The sequence below is a fragment of the Heliangelus exortis genome, chromosome 19, assembly GCF_036169615.1.
Source record: "Heliangelus exortis chromosome 19, bHelExo1.hap1, whole genome shotgun sequence".
NCBI classification, from domain to species: domain Eukaryota; kingdom Metazoa; phylum Chordata; class Aves; order Apodiformes; family Trochilidae; genus Heliangelus; species Heliangelus exortis.
In genome coordinates, this window is record NC_092440.1 from 8,013,672 (window position 1) to 8,030,019 (window position 16,348).

At 39.7% G+C, this 16,348-nt stretch overlaps 1 protein-coding gene across 1 annotated transcript in view; it reads left to right on the forward strand.

Moving 5' to 3' along the window:
• GALNT9 (polypeptide N-acetylgalactosaminyltransferase 9) overlaps positions 1-16,348 on the forward strand; it is a 129,013-nt gene that overhangs the window by 102,502 nt on the left and 10,163 nt on the right. Inside the window, exons 7-9 of the mRNA XM_071762991.1 lie at positions 5,512-5,697; positions 9,034-9,171; positions 11,517-11,612. Of these exons, the coding sequence (XP_071619092.1) occupies positions 5,512-5,697; positions 9,034-9,171; positions 11,517-11,612 (420 nt within the window). The remainder of the gene's footprint in view (positions 1-5,511; positions 5,698-9,033; positions 9,172-11,516; positions 11,613-16,348) is intronic.

Consider the following 16,348-nt stretch of genomic DNA (forward strand, 5'->3'; position numbering starts at 1 on the left):
TATCTTTCTGTTGGGCTTTATCAGAGTAGGAATTTTCCTCTAACTTTGCTGTGCACATGGATTTTGGTGTGAAAGGAGCTGAGAAAGGCTCAGCAGAACCTGCTGCTTGAATTTACTACCTGGGTTCCATGTCCTCCTGCCCTTCAGATATTGCAACTTTTGCCAGAAAGTACTTAGATTTTTTTTCACCCTGAGGAGCTCCCATTTAATCACTGTCTGGATGGTGATCTGGAAGGTCTGTCACTGATTTAAGGCATCTTTATCCTCAAGCTACATGCTCTCAGAGAAGGGGGGTGAGCCCCCAGCCTCCTTTAAGTTTATCAGGAAGGGACTTGAGGCTTTTCCAGCTGATAAATTAAGGAAAGGCTGTGCTTTGGCAAAATTTCTAAATGAGAACAAATACCTTTTTTTTGGTAAAATGTCACCAAAAGATGATATTTTGCTGTTTTTACAACAAAAGTTTGGGTTTTCAGTTTAAACTGACCTTTTAGTTTGAATTGTGCTCATATTTAAAAAGCTTTTAACACCAAGCAGATCTTCTGAAAATATCAATAGTTCAGTTTAAGAAAAAAAAATTGGAGTAGTTTTTTTTGCAGGGAGGAAGATGCAGATGACAAAAAGCCTGTGTTTTAACTGGTGACAACTGGTTTTATGTTATTCTTGACAATTTAGGACAGCAAAAATTCTAAAAAATGTGGAAATTCTTTCATGATAGGAAAATCTTTTCCAGGCCTGCCGTAGGTGTGTGTGGGTAGGCCAGAAGACATCTGTCTTTGGTAGGCTCTGCTTTGAAAATTGAAAAAAACCTGAGATTCCTGACTTTTAAGAATTGCCATGCTGAGATATCATAAACCAGGGATATCTGAGCTGCTCTGAAAACTCCTCCATCTCTTCTCTTGGCTTCATGAAGAAAAGAAAGTCTGAAATCCAAAAGGATATTTCTGTGAAGCGCTGCTCAGGTGGAGTTCAGAACTGGTTTTATAAAACATCAGTATCTCCTTCTAGCTTGAAGTTTTTTGTTTCAGGATGTGCTGAGCATCCACCTCTGCAGTGCTGCCTCTGGCAGAAGCCACTGCAGAAATTCTGGGGAACAGGTTCTGCTGGGCACGTTAGAAATGAGGAATCCTGCTGCCACGTGCATGTTTGGAAACTGATTCTTATCATTTTCTGACTTCTGGAAGATGTAGACTCAGATTATTCCTTTTAGCAAAGGACCACTGAAATGTCTGTGAGTTCCTGAAAACAGATAAAGCCGCCATGGCACCATTGCAAGTTGTAATATCAGTAACATTTTAGTTTGCTTTAGCAGGGGAGTTGGACTCTTCTTTGGCAAGAGTTAAAGCAGAACCATTTATTTGCCTTCCTAAATCATGTCCCTGTCCTTCATTCAGAGATGTACCAAGGTAAACAAGACATTGTCTCTCCTCTTTTTCTTTGAATACAACGTCCAACTGACTACTGTATAACAAATGGTAAATATTTTATCTGCAGGACAGCTGTATCTCAAGGGTAGTGGAATACCTGATAGACAGTGCTAGTAAATCATTGTAGTGCAAACCATGAACATTATCATTCAGTTAGTAATTCACCTCTGATGTGGGTACTTGTACTTCTTAATACTTAATATGTCTGTTTATAGAAAAGTTGATTGAGATAATTAGCAGTAAAAATGCTAAAGTAACACAGCTATGGTAACATTTATATTGCTATCAGTTTTGTTTATAGCAGCCTAAAGGGCAATACTGAAATTAGAAATTAGCTACAATTAGCAAATAAATTGAGTGTCTCTTGGAATTACTCGATCATGTATTAAAATGCTGTGCAGTGTGATGCTGGCAGAGGCAAAGCCAAGTCCCTGGGCTGTAGCAGCTGCGTGGAGTCAAGGAGCACAGAAAGTAGAAGCCTCTTTGCTTCTCTGCTTTGCCTGGAGCCTCTCCCGTGCCCAGCCCAGGGCATCCCTTGAGCCTGTATCCACCTTCACAGGAACCTGGGCTGCTGCACCACTGTGCAGCTTTGATGAGTGCATGCTGTGGTGCCAGAACCAAAGTTTACTAATGAGAATTTGCCTCTCCATGAGGAAAACACATGGCTGAGTTTGCTTTTTGGTGATGGGCACCCAAAAGGGAGCAGCTCAGAGTTCAACTCCCATGTTCTCAGCCAATGAACCATTACTCTGCTCCCAGGTAGAAAGAGTTTGCTTCCCATGGTAAGGCACCTGGAAGAAGTCTGCTCGATAAATGCTCTATACACACACGTAATTATTTTTCTGACATAATTTCATTGTTACAACTGGAAAGAAATGAGTTGTTTGCTACTGTTAAAATGGGTCATTAAATACGGTCTTGAGGATGAAAAGGAGAATCAGCCCATTTCAGGGGCAGTCTCTCTCTCTCACCTGTTTCATGCAGTAAAACTTTCCTTGTTCTTTCATCCTGCCTTGAATTTCAGAGACATCTTGTTAGAGGCAGACAGGCAATGGTTTTCTGGATCACACATGTTTTTCAGTTCTGTGCCCAGTGAGGAGAAGGTGCTGATGAATCTCCCCATGCTCTTGATTCAGACACAAGTCTTGAGTCTTCATCTCACTCTTATCTGACTGATCTTATCTGCTGGGATGTGGTCTGGTTTTGGGTGCATATACTTGGTTGTACTACTGAAACTCTTTCATTTTATGTAAATTTAAGTAATCATTGGACTGGAGAGGCAGAAGACAAGAGATTGACTTAGCAGTGAACTCAAAGGCTGGGGGGACAATTTAATGCTCCATTGAACAGCAACTAATCCTTATGAAGTGAAACAGGAGACCTTGTATGGCCAGAAAAGAAATGACCCATAGTCAAGCAGCTGTGGCATTTATTTGGGGTATGGAGAAACATGGAGTGATGATCTATGCCTGGTGATACACATCTGACTGCCTCCTTGTCCTGGCTGCTGCACATCCAGTTCACTTTGGGACTGGAAATTCCACCCTTATCATGGAGAACACCCCCAACTGGTGTTAAACCCATTACCAGAAAAAAATTAGCATCTTCATAGGAAGCAAAATTTTATTATTCCCTAGCTGTTTCCTTCCTTCCTATTCTTCAGATTTTGTCTTTAAAGAGCAAGATGGGGCTGAGGGGTAGGGGAAAGCAGGGACTGAAGATAAATGTGAAGCAATCAGGAGGATTGCAGATGGGGTGGTCACACTGCAGTGCCAATTCCCACTGACTGCTGTGCACCCAGGATCCTGGCTGCCAGGCTGTTGCCTTTTTTCTTTTTTTTTTTTTTTTTTGTCACTTTTTCTTCAAAGCCAGGTGTCTGAGTTCCCTGTAGATTTCATCCGGGGAGAATTTATCCGTGGTAAATAATTGCACTGAATTTACAGATGAGCCGCCAAACTGTTTCCTTTTATGTTTCAGTTTAGTACCTTTTTCTTTTCAGGTTTGCATGAGCACTGGCATTTGAAGGCTGTAAATCTGCCACTCAGATAATGGATTTGCTCTTGGTACTAAAATATATAAATAAAAATTACAAGGTCATTAGCCATATCAAGAATAAGAAAAATGTGCTGAGCATTAAATAGCTGACTTCCAGGACGAGTTGGGCAAAAGTGTACTGCTGGTTTTCCCTTCTGATCATGAAAATCAATGAAACGAATTGATTTTCACTTTTTTTCTTTTTGGTAGCACTTTCTCTTTGCATTGGGAACCCTCAGCATCTGTCGGTCCAAATTTATCAGCAGTGTATTTTTCAGTGTATTTCATTTATCAAACACAAATTCCAGTGGCCAGCGATTTACAAAAGAACTGTTTGAAAAACGGCAAATAAGGATTACCTAAGAATCAAAACATCAACACAATAAAAACAAACCAAAAAACCAAACAAACAAAAAAACCCCTAAACAAAACAAAACCGGAGGAGCAGGTTTTATTTGCCACTCCCCAAGCAATTTATCTTTGTCCCTGAGAAGGCAGATGAGGTGCAGAACTGCCCCAGTGGTGCTACAGAATACATCTTGTCTGAAAATGAGCCCTTTTGCTCAGTAAAAGGCAACCCTGGAAAGCAGTGGATTATATTTTAATATCTTTATTTGAGCTAGACTGTGGTACTAAGTGCAGACCTGAGGGTATTGAAACATAAGCTTCAATCACCCTGCATCACTCTGAATCCCACTGATTCAGAGAGACAACTCCTCTTTGTCTCCTGCCAGAGTTCAGACAGTGAATTATCAAGAGGAAAAAATGGCACAGTATGGGCATGCTGGTGTCTGGGAAGGCTGGGTGATGGAGTCTCCACTAACCCCCCATTATCCATCTTCATCAGCTCAGGAGCAGAGAGATAAATGGTCATTTATTGCTTCTTATGTGCCTGGCCTGCAGGAAAAGGCACACAAAACAGTTGCACCAGAGGTTTCTCCTTTCCTTGCTGCCAGGGAGGGAAGCAGCTGTGTGATTTGCTCACCCAGCTTGGGAATGAGTACACGGTGATGGCCTCACCTCCTGTGCTCCTCTGGAAGCTGGGAGGTGATTGCTGTGTGTGTAAGGAAGGGCAGGAGCACTGGGTAGGAAATGCTTTTTCTGTGCTCACATCCACTGCCAAGCGTGGCAGTCACCTCTATTGCTGAATAAATGCACATTTTGGCTTATGTCCAGTTTTAACAAGACATCCTGCTTGAAGATTTGTGTCTTGATTCTTGTTAAAATTTTCATGGGATGTTCTGTATCAACCAGGTAAGGCAGTGCTTGTTTCTTACTGACAAAGGTAAGGCAAAGTGTGGGACAGTTGCTGTGCTGCAAATCAGTGAGGCCTGAAGGGAGTAGATTAGGAAAAGGAAAGAATAAGTGAAGGGCTCACAATCAAAGTCTAAGTTTCCATTGTGAGAGAGTGTGTTTCCATGCACTTTTTTTCTGTTGGTATTGTACACGTGGGTAGTTTGTTTCCTTCTCTTTCCCAAAGTCATGTTCAAATCACTTCATAAAAAGCATTTGGTGTGCAGTAGGACATCTGAGATGCTTATGTATGCAGATTTTTCTGGTAGTCAGATTTAAGCTATTAACAGTGTGCTAGCTGATTTGGAGAGCTGACATGGTAACCCCCATGCAGCCAGAGGATACAACTGATTTGTGCTGAAGTTTCTGGAGCAAGCACAAGGTTACATTAATTCCTCTGACAGAGGTTACCACCTTGTAACTTGTCTTCTGCTTAACGCTTCCAAGACCTGTGCCATGATAGGGAAGGGTTTGGATATTTATGGTATCTAAACCTAACACAGTCATCTGCATCACTCAGACTCATCTACAGCCCATGTGCAGAGAGAGGGGGTTCACCCCCAGGGCAGGTGATCTTCAGTATCCTGTTTAATAATATTGCTTGTCATGCTGTTGTTTGGCAGTATCCTTCCCCCAGTAGGCAACTTTCGATCTACAGCGTCTGAAAAGAAGCAGTTGTATTATGTTAAAAAAAAAAAAAAAAAAAATTTAGAAAATAACCCTATAACCATTTCTCCTTTTCTCCTCCCAACTCCTCCAGGTCTGGCAGTGTGGGGGAAGCATGGAGGTGCTGCCTTGCTCTCGGGTGGCACACATTGAGCGCACCAAGAAGCCCTACAACAACGACATCGATTACTATGCAAAGCGCAACGCCCTGCGGGCTGCTGAGGTCTGGATGGATGACTTCAAGTCACACGTCTACATGGCCTGGAACATCCCCATGGCAGTAAGTGCAGGGCTCACTTTCTCCGAGATAGTGGCAGAAACCTGTGTGGCTGCTCCTAGTTTGCTCTCTGAGGTGAAGGGTGTTACTCCAGCTGCCCAGGGTTAGGGGGATGGGTGTTTTCATGCTGGAGGGTGCTTAATACAGGGTTCTGCCATGTGAATTTGTTGCCTGGGTATTGGTTTTATGTGCTCAGGAATGGTGACACAGATTTATAATTGAACTAGAGCACGATGTTTCAGGTTTATGTGTTCCTCAGAAGTCATTAATTTGGGATGCCATTAAACTTTGAGGTGTTCATATGCCACAGTGGTGAGGACTACAGAAATGTCCATAAATAAATATAATCATTCATCATGAGACTCAGTAGACCTGACCAACATAAAAAAGCAAGTATGCAATAAAAGAATCACACATTAACTCACTTTATTGGCTACAGGCTGAGAGCTGCAATGTGGACATATTCTGTTTCTTACTGTGCATACAAATTGTAGGTGGCATGTGGGGACCTCTAGGAAACCATGTAATATAAATACTAGATAAACTTGCAGGTTCAATTTATCACTTTATCCTGTAAGTATGCCACATGCTACATCTCCACTGAGCATAACTCTTTGAGAGAAGAGGTATATGTTATATCCCAGTCAGGGAAAGCTGACTACTGCTGGATCCTTTAGTGATATTTGCATCCAAATTATTCACATGAAGGGGCACTGGGAGTGCAGCTGGGGATAAGCATGCTCAGATTTGTAGGTGATGATGGTTTAGTTAATCCATATGTGAAGGGTTTGTCCAGAGATGATTGAAGTGAATGGAAACAAGAATGTTCCTATGTGAACAGGAAGAGAGGGCAAACCCAGCAGTGTCTTTGTGAGTATTGAGTTATGACCCAGACTTCATCAGAGTCACAGGAGTCTTGTCAAAGACTTCATCAGATTTAGTCTGTGTCCTAAATACATACTTGTACTTTCATACTTAGGTAACATAAAACAACCCCATTTTTGTTCATTCCTGTTGCAGCTGTGAAAACACATTTTCCTCCAGAAGCAATGTTTAAGTCTTCTCTATGAGATGTCTGAATATTCACATGGTCACACATGTCCTGATTTTACTTACTGCAATGCTGGAAATTAGGTCTCTATGAAGATGTGTTTTGGTGAATTATTTTGGCATGAGAGGTAATTGCAGAGAATTATTTTGCCTTATAAGGCCCTGCTGCATAACTTCTTTCTCACATAAGATTTCTCTAATAGTAGAAGGAAGAAAAAGCAGCATCCATCTAATTTTTTAGAGGCATTTTGGCCCTGTCTGCATCTATTTGATAAAATACTAAGTTTCAAATAGGAGATGAAAAAGTAGTAACCTTGGTAAATTTGTTTGCTTGATGCCTTCTGCAAACGAGTTCTGAGAAAAGACAAGACATTTAAATAAGCATTTACACCAAAACATGATTTCCTTTAATCTCTCTGAGATTACTTATTGATGTAGTTTTCTGCACTGAGCTATACAGCAGTGCTTAAAAAAAAGGCACATCTACAATAAGAGACATAAAATCAGCAGAAGTACTGAACATTAAAATTTTCTTTCCATCGAAAAAATTGATTGATAAAATGTGCATCATAAAAATAACCCCATTAGCTCTCAGAAAAGGGAAGCCAGTGTTAAGAGAGCTAGTCCAGTGTAGAATTCAATTGGGATGACTAAAAGATTCTGTACTGTTAGAAGCCAAACCTTCTGCAGGAGAACCAGAAACCTTATTGCCTGGTTAAAATTATATGTCCACATGCTAAATTCTGTGGACACCTCATTCTTGTACCATCTCACTGGAACCTGCACATGAAGACTGCAGCTAATCCAGAGCATGGAATTTTCATAGCTGCTCAATTTGCTGCCCTTGTCTTCTGTAGAAATGGCCCTGGAAAAAGGGCACTGTAGAAAGAAGGCAAGTAGAGTCTGTGTTGTCTTCCAAACCAAAACCCATCCAAATTAACCCTTTCATAACCTTTGTCAACAACCCGCTTCCTGCCAAGTTATTGAAGTATCTGTGCATAACACTTATGGTGATTGGCAGATGATCTTTGGACTCAACTGCAGACCATATTCCTAGAACCTTAATTCAGCAGGAGAGCTTTACTTTAACTAAACAATTATTTGGTCTGCCCCTGCTTGTCATCTATTCCCTGACAGTTTTGGTGATAAAGGAATCTTATATTGAATGATTTATTGTTCTGAGTGCCTCCAAGAACTGCTCTTCTTCCATGCAGCCTGAAGTACCTGAATTAACATCCATTTGAGTGGATGCTGCATAGAGAGCTCATGACAAAGTATGCATCAGGCAGCAGCAGTGAGCACAGCAAAATGTTTATGTGGGAAATAGAAAAACCTGTTCAGTGTAACTTTTGTATTCTCTTCTGAAAACAAGGCATCTGTTGGGGATTCAAATAAACCCTCAGCTAAGTTTTGCTGCTGTCTTGTAACCCTGTATTAGACAGAATTAAGAAATGTACAGAAATCTTTCTGGAGGAAACAAACAAGGCACTTAAGACATCCATGCAGAAACCCCAGTTTCAGTTTCATTTGATTCATACACTCTCAGAAAAGACTTTTAGATGAGGTCTCTTACTGTCAATGTTGAACTGTGATGTTATATTGTGGTTTAAATCAACAGACTCTCAGGACCTGGCAATTTTTAAATGGCTGAGTTTGATAATTTTGATTTGACTCTTCCAGAATGTGTTTTTCATGAGCTTTATATTCAAACATGAATTAAACTCTGAAAAAGACGAATAAGAGGTTTTGGGTGTAAATGCTCAAGTCTGCAAATGAGCTTCATTTCCAGTAAAAAAATTAGGCTGGTATATGCAAATAAAATGGAGCTTAATGACTTTTTTAGCAGCTCTGCTTTGAAGTTTTAACAGGTCTATTCTGATCTCATTTACATTAGTGAGTACCCAAGGCTGTTACTAGCGTAAACCATGATCAAGCTGCCATATCTTAAACCAGAATTACAGTCTAAATTCCTACTGAATCTGAAAGCAATGGAGTTCAGGTTTGATTGCAAACATTTAGAATTGCTGTAAGTAACAACGTACTTATTGTATTCTTACTGTTTTGATTTACAATTGGTTTTTTTCATGTTTGTTATCCTTCTTTTCTGCTGGCTTTCATTAATATTTATTGTCTACTCTCAACAGCAGCTGTTTGATGAGCTGTTACTCACAAAAGAGAGAGGGAACTACAGCTTGGTATACAAAATGAACTCCAATTTGGTTTCAGTAAAGATAACAACAGTAAAGTCAATGCAGTGAGATTTCTTCATTCTTTTTCTGCTTCCTGTAGAACCCTGGAGTTGACTTTGGAGATGTCTCAGAAAGAATAGCTCTACGACAGCGACTGCAGTGCCGGAGTTTTAAGTGGTACTTGGAGAACGTCTACCCTGAAATGAGGGTTTATAACAATACAGTCACTTATGGAGAGGTAGAGTATGTCTTTGAAAATGCATCAGGGCTGCAGCAGAGCAGTCCTTTCACCTTAGTGGGGGGTATCAATATGTACAGAGCAATTTCAGTTCAGCACAGTAGTAGCAACAGCAAAGCCCTCCCCTTCTTTTAATCAACACTCAGAAGTGAGGGGTTGAGCAGCACCCAGTGCAATGTAGCAGATGAAATCATTCCCACTGACAACACACAACCTCCTTGGCTGACATTTGAATAGAGCAGCTCCAGGTAACCATATTCCCAAACAGGATGCCACAGACATCACAAAGAAAACATCAGCAGTCAGGAGATCTAAATTAATTACAGTTACTGAGAACAATTGAGTTCAATGAATTGTTTTTAAGTAAAGAACCACCCCTTCTTTGGGTTTTGCCAAACTGTATGAAGGATTACATTCACTTGTTTTTTTCACTTCCACAATCCTCCTTGTTCAGGCTAAGAAGCAGCATGTCCTTGTTCAGTTTATAAGGTGAGGCTACCATTTGGCAAACCTTTATCTCACCATGAAAAAGTCATTAGAGGAAAACCAATTTTGCTGCTTTGTTCTCAGATCCTGAATTTTCATTTGTGTCCTGGTATTGAGTTAGACCTTGGAACACCTACTCAGAGACAGCTGAGTGGATAGGTTACTTACCTCTAATAGAATGCTTGATCCCAGTGTGTTAGAAATGTGTAGATGTTTTGGTTCACCTCAGCTGTCTGTATCATTTCTTTCTCTTTTGTGAACCAATCAAAACTCCAATGTATGCTCAATCCCAATCTTTAAAGTCAGACATGCCCTCTGTAGCTCTGTGAACCTCTACATGTGCCTGTAGTATAAAGACTGCTGTCACTTGTGACTGTCACCTGGGGTGAAGTTCTTTGAGCTCTCCTGCTGCATGATTTTTTAAGATTCTGTTTTAATTGTCTGCTTGAACTAGAACTAAATCCAAAGGCAGTGTATTTTCACACAAGACACACAAGTGGGCATCCTTCCTTTCTGTTCCATTTGATTGACTTCATATAAAAATAAGCCAGGCACTTCAAATATTGATACAAAGTCAAGTTTTATTGCATAATATCACTTTGCATCCTAATATAACTATCCCTGGCAGTAAGTGAGGAAAGACATTTAGTAAATTCACCAGGAGCTATTAGTAACTGTCAGCTCTGAGGAGGCTGTTAACTGCAGAGAACATTGGCAGCACTGCCAATGTTGTATCAGCTATACCAGATGGTTAGCAAGCTGGGCTCTAAAAAAGTTTTTTTTTTTTTTCTGTTGAGTGGTCGCATAGAAGGTTCTTGAGTCAGACAGCAAGTTTAGTGATGCAAGTATCTAATTCATTAAAATTTATAATAAAATGGAGCCACACAAGCTATTTAGCTATAATAAACTGGCATAGTTCCCTTCCAGTCTTACAATGACCCTAATGAAAAAAATAGTGATTTCATTCTAAATGACATCAAGCTTGTTATTAAATGCTTTCTTTTCTGGTTATTTTCCTGGAGGAAAAGATGCCTGGATTTTAGTGAATTTAAAGGAAAATAAATGTATTAAGTAGATGTGAACAGATTGAAACAGCAGTAAAAATACATTTCCTACCGACTCAATTCACAGTTTTTTAAAGCCATGTCGTAAAGCTGTCTTCATCTTCTTTAGCCTTTATAGTACCTAAGTCATAAAATAACCTTCTGAAATGTAACTGTTGGTGAGCCCTTTGTCCAATTAGATTCCCTGTTATGCCCATACTCTATAATCTGAAGGATTATTTTCCAATTTTTCCAACATGTAATGTAGAAATTATTTCTCGACCTTGGGAGGTGGACAGACAAATATTTCACAGTCTAAACCAAAACTGAACTGTTGACTGTTTGCAAATGTCCATCTAACAACCAAATTTTTCACGTTTTTTTGTTTTTATACAAGCAATAGGAGCAAATAAAAAGGTGCCACATCCAACACCATTCCTGGGCAGTTCCTGTGGTGTTTGGGGAAGTCACATTCTCAACGAATCAGGTCAACATTTATATTTACACAAGGCTAATTTGGTGCAAAATTTGGCCTGAGTTTCTTAAGAGTGAATTTTATGGGCTTGTGATTCTTGAGCAAGTATAACTCTGCCCCAAGGTCTGTAAAGACAGCAGGTTGTCCAAATGGCTTTTCCTGGAGCAAATTCACATTGCCATCCTGTCATACCTGGAGAATAAGCATGTGTTCCTCAGAGAAGAACAGTTTTACATGTTAGTTGTTCCACTAACTGTAGTGCAGCTAAGATTTAGCTGGATTGGACTTGCATTTAAACATTTCTCTCTAATCCAAGTGCTTCCTTTCTGACCTGGCTACAGGTGCGTAACAGCAAAGCAAGCGGCTACTGCTTAGACCAGGGAGCTGAAGAGGATGACAAAGCAATCCTTTACCCATGCCATGGAATGTCCTCTCAGGTAACTGCTCAAAATCCCATCAATAGGGAGAATTTCAACATAAAGAATTTTCAGATGAAAGAAGTAAGAAATGTGGTGTTTTGGAGTTGCAGAGGAAAATCTCTGCCTTTACTCCAGTCTTCTCGGGTGCCCTTTTCAAGGTTGCTCAGCACAGGAATCTGTAGGTTGAAAATGCCAGTTAGGAAAACGGAAGAAGAACCCTGATAATTTGTTTTCATAACAGACAGATTCACCAAAGAGTAATGAATGAGTTCTTCTCGTTATGACACGAATTATTCTAGGAATAGCATCTCTTTAAACTGACTGTTCAGAGCTCCAAGAGGCTGCTGATGAGATTTCCCAAGCAGGCAAGAAGTTAACTACATATTTAACGTTGACTTCAAAGGGAATTAAGAATATATCTAAACTTAATACTTTTCTAAAATAGAATATTTCTTTTTTGTCAGTCCCTGTGTGCATTATTATTTTCTTATAGAAGTCTGAAGATTTTGAAATGACATCTCTTCTTTCCATGCTCACATTGATGCTACTTGTTTTTTAAATACAAGTGAGATATTATTTAAATCCAGGGCTTTAGCTTCTCCCAAAATGTAATTCTAGTTTCTTTTGAAGTACCATCTGAATCAAGACTACATTAATGAACATTCTCATGCATAAATAAACTCTGACCTTATCATGGACTTAACAATTATCTTTTGTTCAGTCATACATATATTGATCTGGAGTCCTGGCTTGTACATTAACAGGGAAGCATAACAAGAGTTGCAAAATATAAATATTGCCTGTTGTGCTTAATTGTGAGCTGATGGAGTGAGACAGACAGGAATTCAGTGAAATAGACAGTAATTCCTACTGATAAGATGTCCACCTTTGGCAGGATCATTATGGAACATTTGACTGACATTTTCCTAGTAGAGGCAGAAGGAACAGCATTTGAGTAAGGTATCAAAATAGTGTTGCTTAATTAGATGTAAATGAGCTTCCCAAGAAGACTCTAGTTAGAGATGTCAAGGTACGCAGCGAGAGTTCAGTCTCTTGCTCCATTCTATTTCTGCCCAGAAAATTGCAAATTAAAGTCCTTCCAGAAAGTCCCTTTACAATATCTAATCTCCTATCATCATGCAAACGTTGAGAATAAAAAAAAAATGTTTCTGACTGTAATTTATTTTGCAATTTAAGCCTTTAACTTGTTTACATGCATGACTCCTGTTTGATAGCATATGCTTTGACTTCCAGAAGAAAATAAGTAAAGGCATAAGTTTCTGTGAATTTATTTGAAAGTAAGTATGATGTGCCCAGCTTCTCCTGACTAACTCTTCTAAATCTGGAGGCAAAGTAGCTCAGCTCCAGCTCTGAACAATGTTTTTTCCATTAAGGAACAGGTCATTTTCCTTTTAGTAAGATGAAATACGTTGCCTAGTATATGATGCCTTTTGAACTGTAGGCCCTAGACTAGACACTTCCTCTTCTCAGCTTCATGTAATAATACACACGTGTTTACCACCCAAGAAATTAAAGTTGGGTAGTGACTCTTCATGAAGTATTAAAATCCAAATCATTCCCTATGTGTGAGAATTATGGAAGTATGGGAAAGGCAAAAAACTAATCTACTAAATCACCCTGCAGAACCTTCCATTTCCTTTTTTTTTTCCTTAAAAGAAAAAAAAAAAGAAAAAAGAGAGAAAATAAGTTTTTATTGTGTAAGAAGCACCAAGCAGAAAGCAGAGGTGATGTTTTATCTAAGTTGAGTATTTCACAGACAAGCATGGGCTGGAGCCACTCAAATGCAGCCAAGTTAATTAATGATTACACAGCTGGAAAACTTCTATCATCTCACCACAATTTACAAAATTAATTCTGTATGAGAAGCACAGCTGCACAAACCCTCATCAAGGATATTCAAGCACATAGCATGAAAGGTGTTGACAGCAAGTATTTTAATATATTAAATATTTTTAAAGTCTGTATTTTAATCAGCCTGGGTGAGCACAGTTGTCTGTTATGTATAGCTTTCAGGTGCTGCCATTTTTCATCTCCAGCATAGGTCACAAAATACCCCTGCTGAATTCAGATCTGGGTTAGTTGTATATATGGGAGGGTGCATCCCTCAAAAGTGCCTTGTGTTGTTTTGGAAGCTTCTTAGAATGCTTACAGGAGATGCTGGGTTTGAACCATCTAAAAGCAGTTCTGTAGCCATGGTGGAAATACTGCCTCAGAGTCTCTCTTGAATGCTGTGATGTGGAGCTGACTTTATACGTATGTATGTATATATATGTGAAAGAGAAGTTAATAAAATGGCATCCAGGGACAGCAAAGCCCTGGTGAACAGTTTCCTTCTCTGCCCTCCTCTCTTCCTTTTCACAGCTGAGAAGGCAGAGGCACTGCAGCTGTGGAAGGGAGAACTCCCTCAGCACTCAGATGAAGCAGAAAGAAGGGAGATCTCAAGGTTTGGGTTCCTGGAGCTCACAGCTCGGCAAACAGATGGAATAAGAGATGAAAGGCTTTACTTAAACTGTCACTTGAGGGCAGATATTGAACATTTTGCTTGGTAGAGCTGTGGCTTGCCCGACTTGGAGGCTGGGTAGCAGCTCTGATTGCTCATCACAGGGTGGATGAAAAAGGAGCTTCTCAGCCTGCAAGAAGCAGTGGGTAAAATTCTGTCACAAAACTGCAAGTTTGGTAACTTGTGTTTGTCTTGTGTTGGTAATATTCCAGAGAATTAAGGTGGTTTGGATTCCTGCAGAGTTCTCTGTTTCAGTTTCCATGTCAGCTTAGATTACCTTATTCTCAAGGATCATTTCAAATTTCCTTTTGCTTGAGTGCAAGAGTGAGAGAGAGAGGGGTTAAATGCAGTGTGGAAAACTGTCAGGGCCATCCTGGTTACTCCTTCCTACAGTTATCTGTTGTTATTTATACTTCTTTTTTCCACTTGACTGGAAATCAGCACAAGTGGATTTTTCTGAAGTCAAATCCTTCAGTTAAAAGCTGGAATTTACTTCTCACATTGATGCTCCTGAATCATCCCCTTCCACAGGCAGCACCACTCACTATTTTTGAAGCAGATATGGTGGCTGTGATAAACAATCTGTGTCTTCTTTTCCATTCTGCTCAGACTTCTGAATGCTGAAGGGAAAGCTATCATGTTATCATAGGTTCAGCAGATAACATCAGGATTAGATCTTTGGAGTATTTACTGGACCACTTAGCTTCAGTGTCATTTATATGGATCCTTCAGCTCTTCTTAGATAAAGGGAAAATTGAGCAAAGGTGTCCATCCTCAGGTGATGCATAAAAAAAATGTACATACAGACTGCAATGGGAGTGTGTGGATACCCAGGACTCAGCCTATCAAGGCTTGCACAGACTTTTTTTTCTTTTCTTTCTTTATTTGATGGGATTTGATACTCCTTAATAAATAGAAGGGACTCCTTTGCTTCTGGCTGGCTGGCACTGGGGATGAATTTGGTGTGATGCATCATGCCCATAGTCCTAATGCAAATTCAGAGGTTATTTCTGTTTCAGTATGGGAGTGGCACTTCAGATCAAATTCAAACAAAGCAGTTGTCATTTTCTCAATTTCATTGACTCTGTATCTCACTTCCTGCTTTCTAGTCTACTTATTTTAATGCTAATTTTATTTTCACAGTGGGTATTGTCTCTAGGAAGTTATGATGTGAAGCTTTTGGAAGGAGATGTTATTAATCATATTGTAGTTTCATTAACCTTAATTTCTGGTCTGATTTCCCAGAAACAGGCACTAAAGCTTTACTATGTATTATGTTCTGAACTGATATAATTGCTTGTAGGTGGTTTTTTTAGAATTTTATTTTATTTTAGGATAAGCCCAAGATTTTATGATTGTTGGAACTCTTGGCAGAAAGTAGAGTCAGAAAAATTAAGCATGTGATAATCCATTTTTCTGGTTATTGTATAGACAATAATTCACAGAACCAAACCAGCCCTGCCTGTTGAGCTGTCCCACAGCTGCCACTTTCATACTTGAAGTGGAAAATACACAAGCTCTGCTATAACCTCAGGTTTAAGCAGAAATAATACACAGGGTAGCACTGTCTTTCCCAAGTACATGACTACTGTGCAGTTCTGGCTACTGAGATTCTAAAGATTTTAGACCATTTTTGTACTGGTACAGAAAATGCTGCTTATCCTAAGCCACAGGGAAAACTGATCCATAGTACAGAGCAGGTAGCCCATTATAAACAGTGGGTTTGATTGTATCTCTCCAGGTACCAAAACATCACATAGCAGCCTGGATGGCTCTGCCTTAGCTCAATAATCAAAACCAGCACCATGGGCAGCCTGCTCTGTAGTGTGGGATCAATTAAAATGGTCTAAAATATTCTTTGTGTTTAGAATCTCAGACCTGGAGAGATATAATAAAGACAGCAAGATGAACACATTCCCCAGTCAGTGTGAGTTTGAGTCATGCTTGCAGGTCCTTTGAACTCTGCTGAGTATCCAGTAGGTATGAGAAGGATGAAATACATGGACAGGTTTCACTATGAAAAACAATTTGTAGATGTTTTTTTTCCCTCCTTTATGAGGGAAAAAAATAAGGAAGTTAATTTGTCTGAGCTGGCAGTCCCATCATATTTTGAAACACTGATTCCTTGAGCTTTTTACATATGTCCCCCATATCCTTAGAGTGAAAGACAAAAATAGTGTCTCAGTTTAGTGTGTACAGACATTAACTTGACAGTGCCACTGTTCACACCACA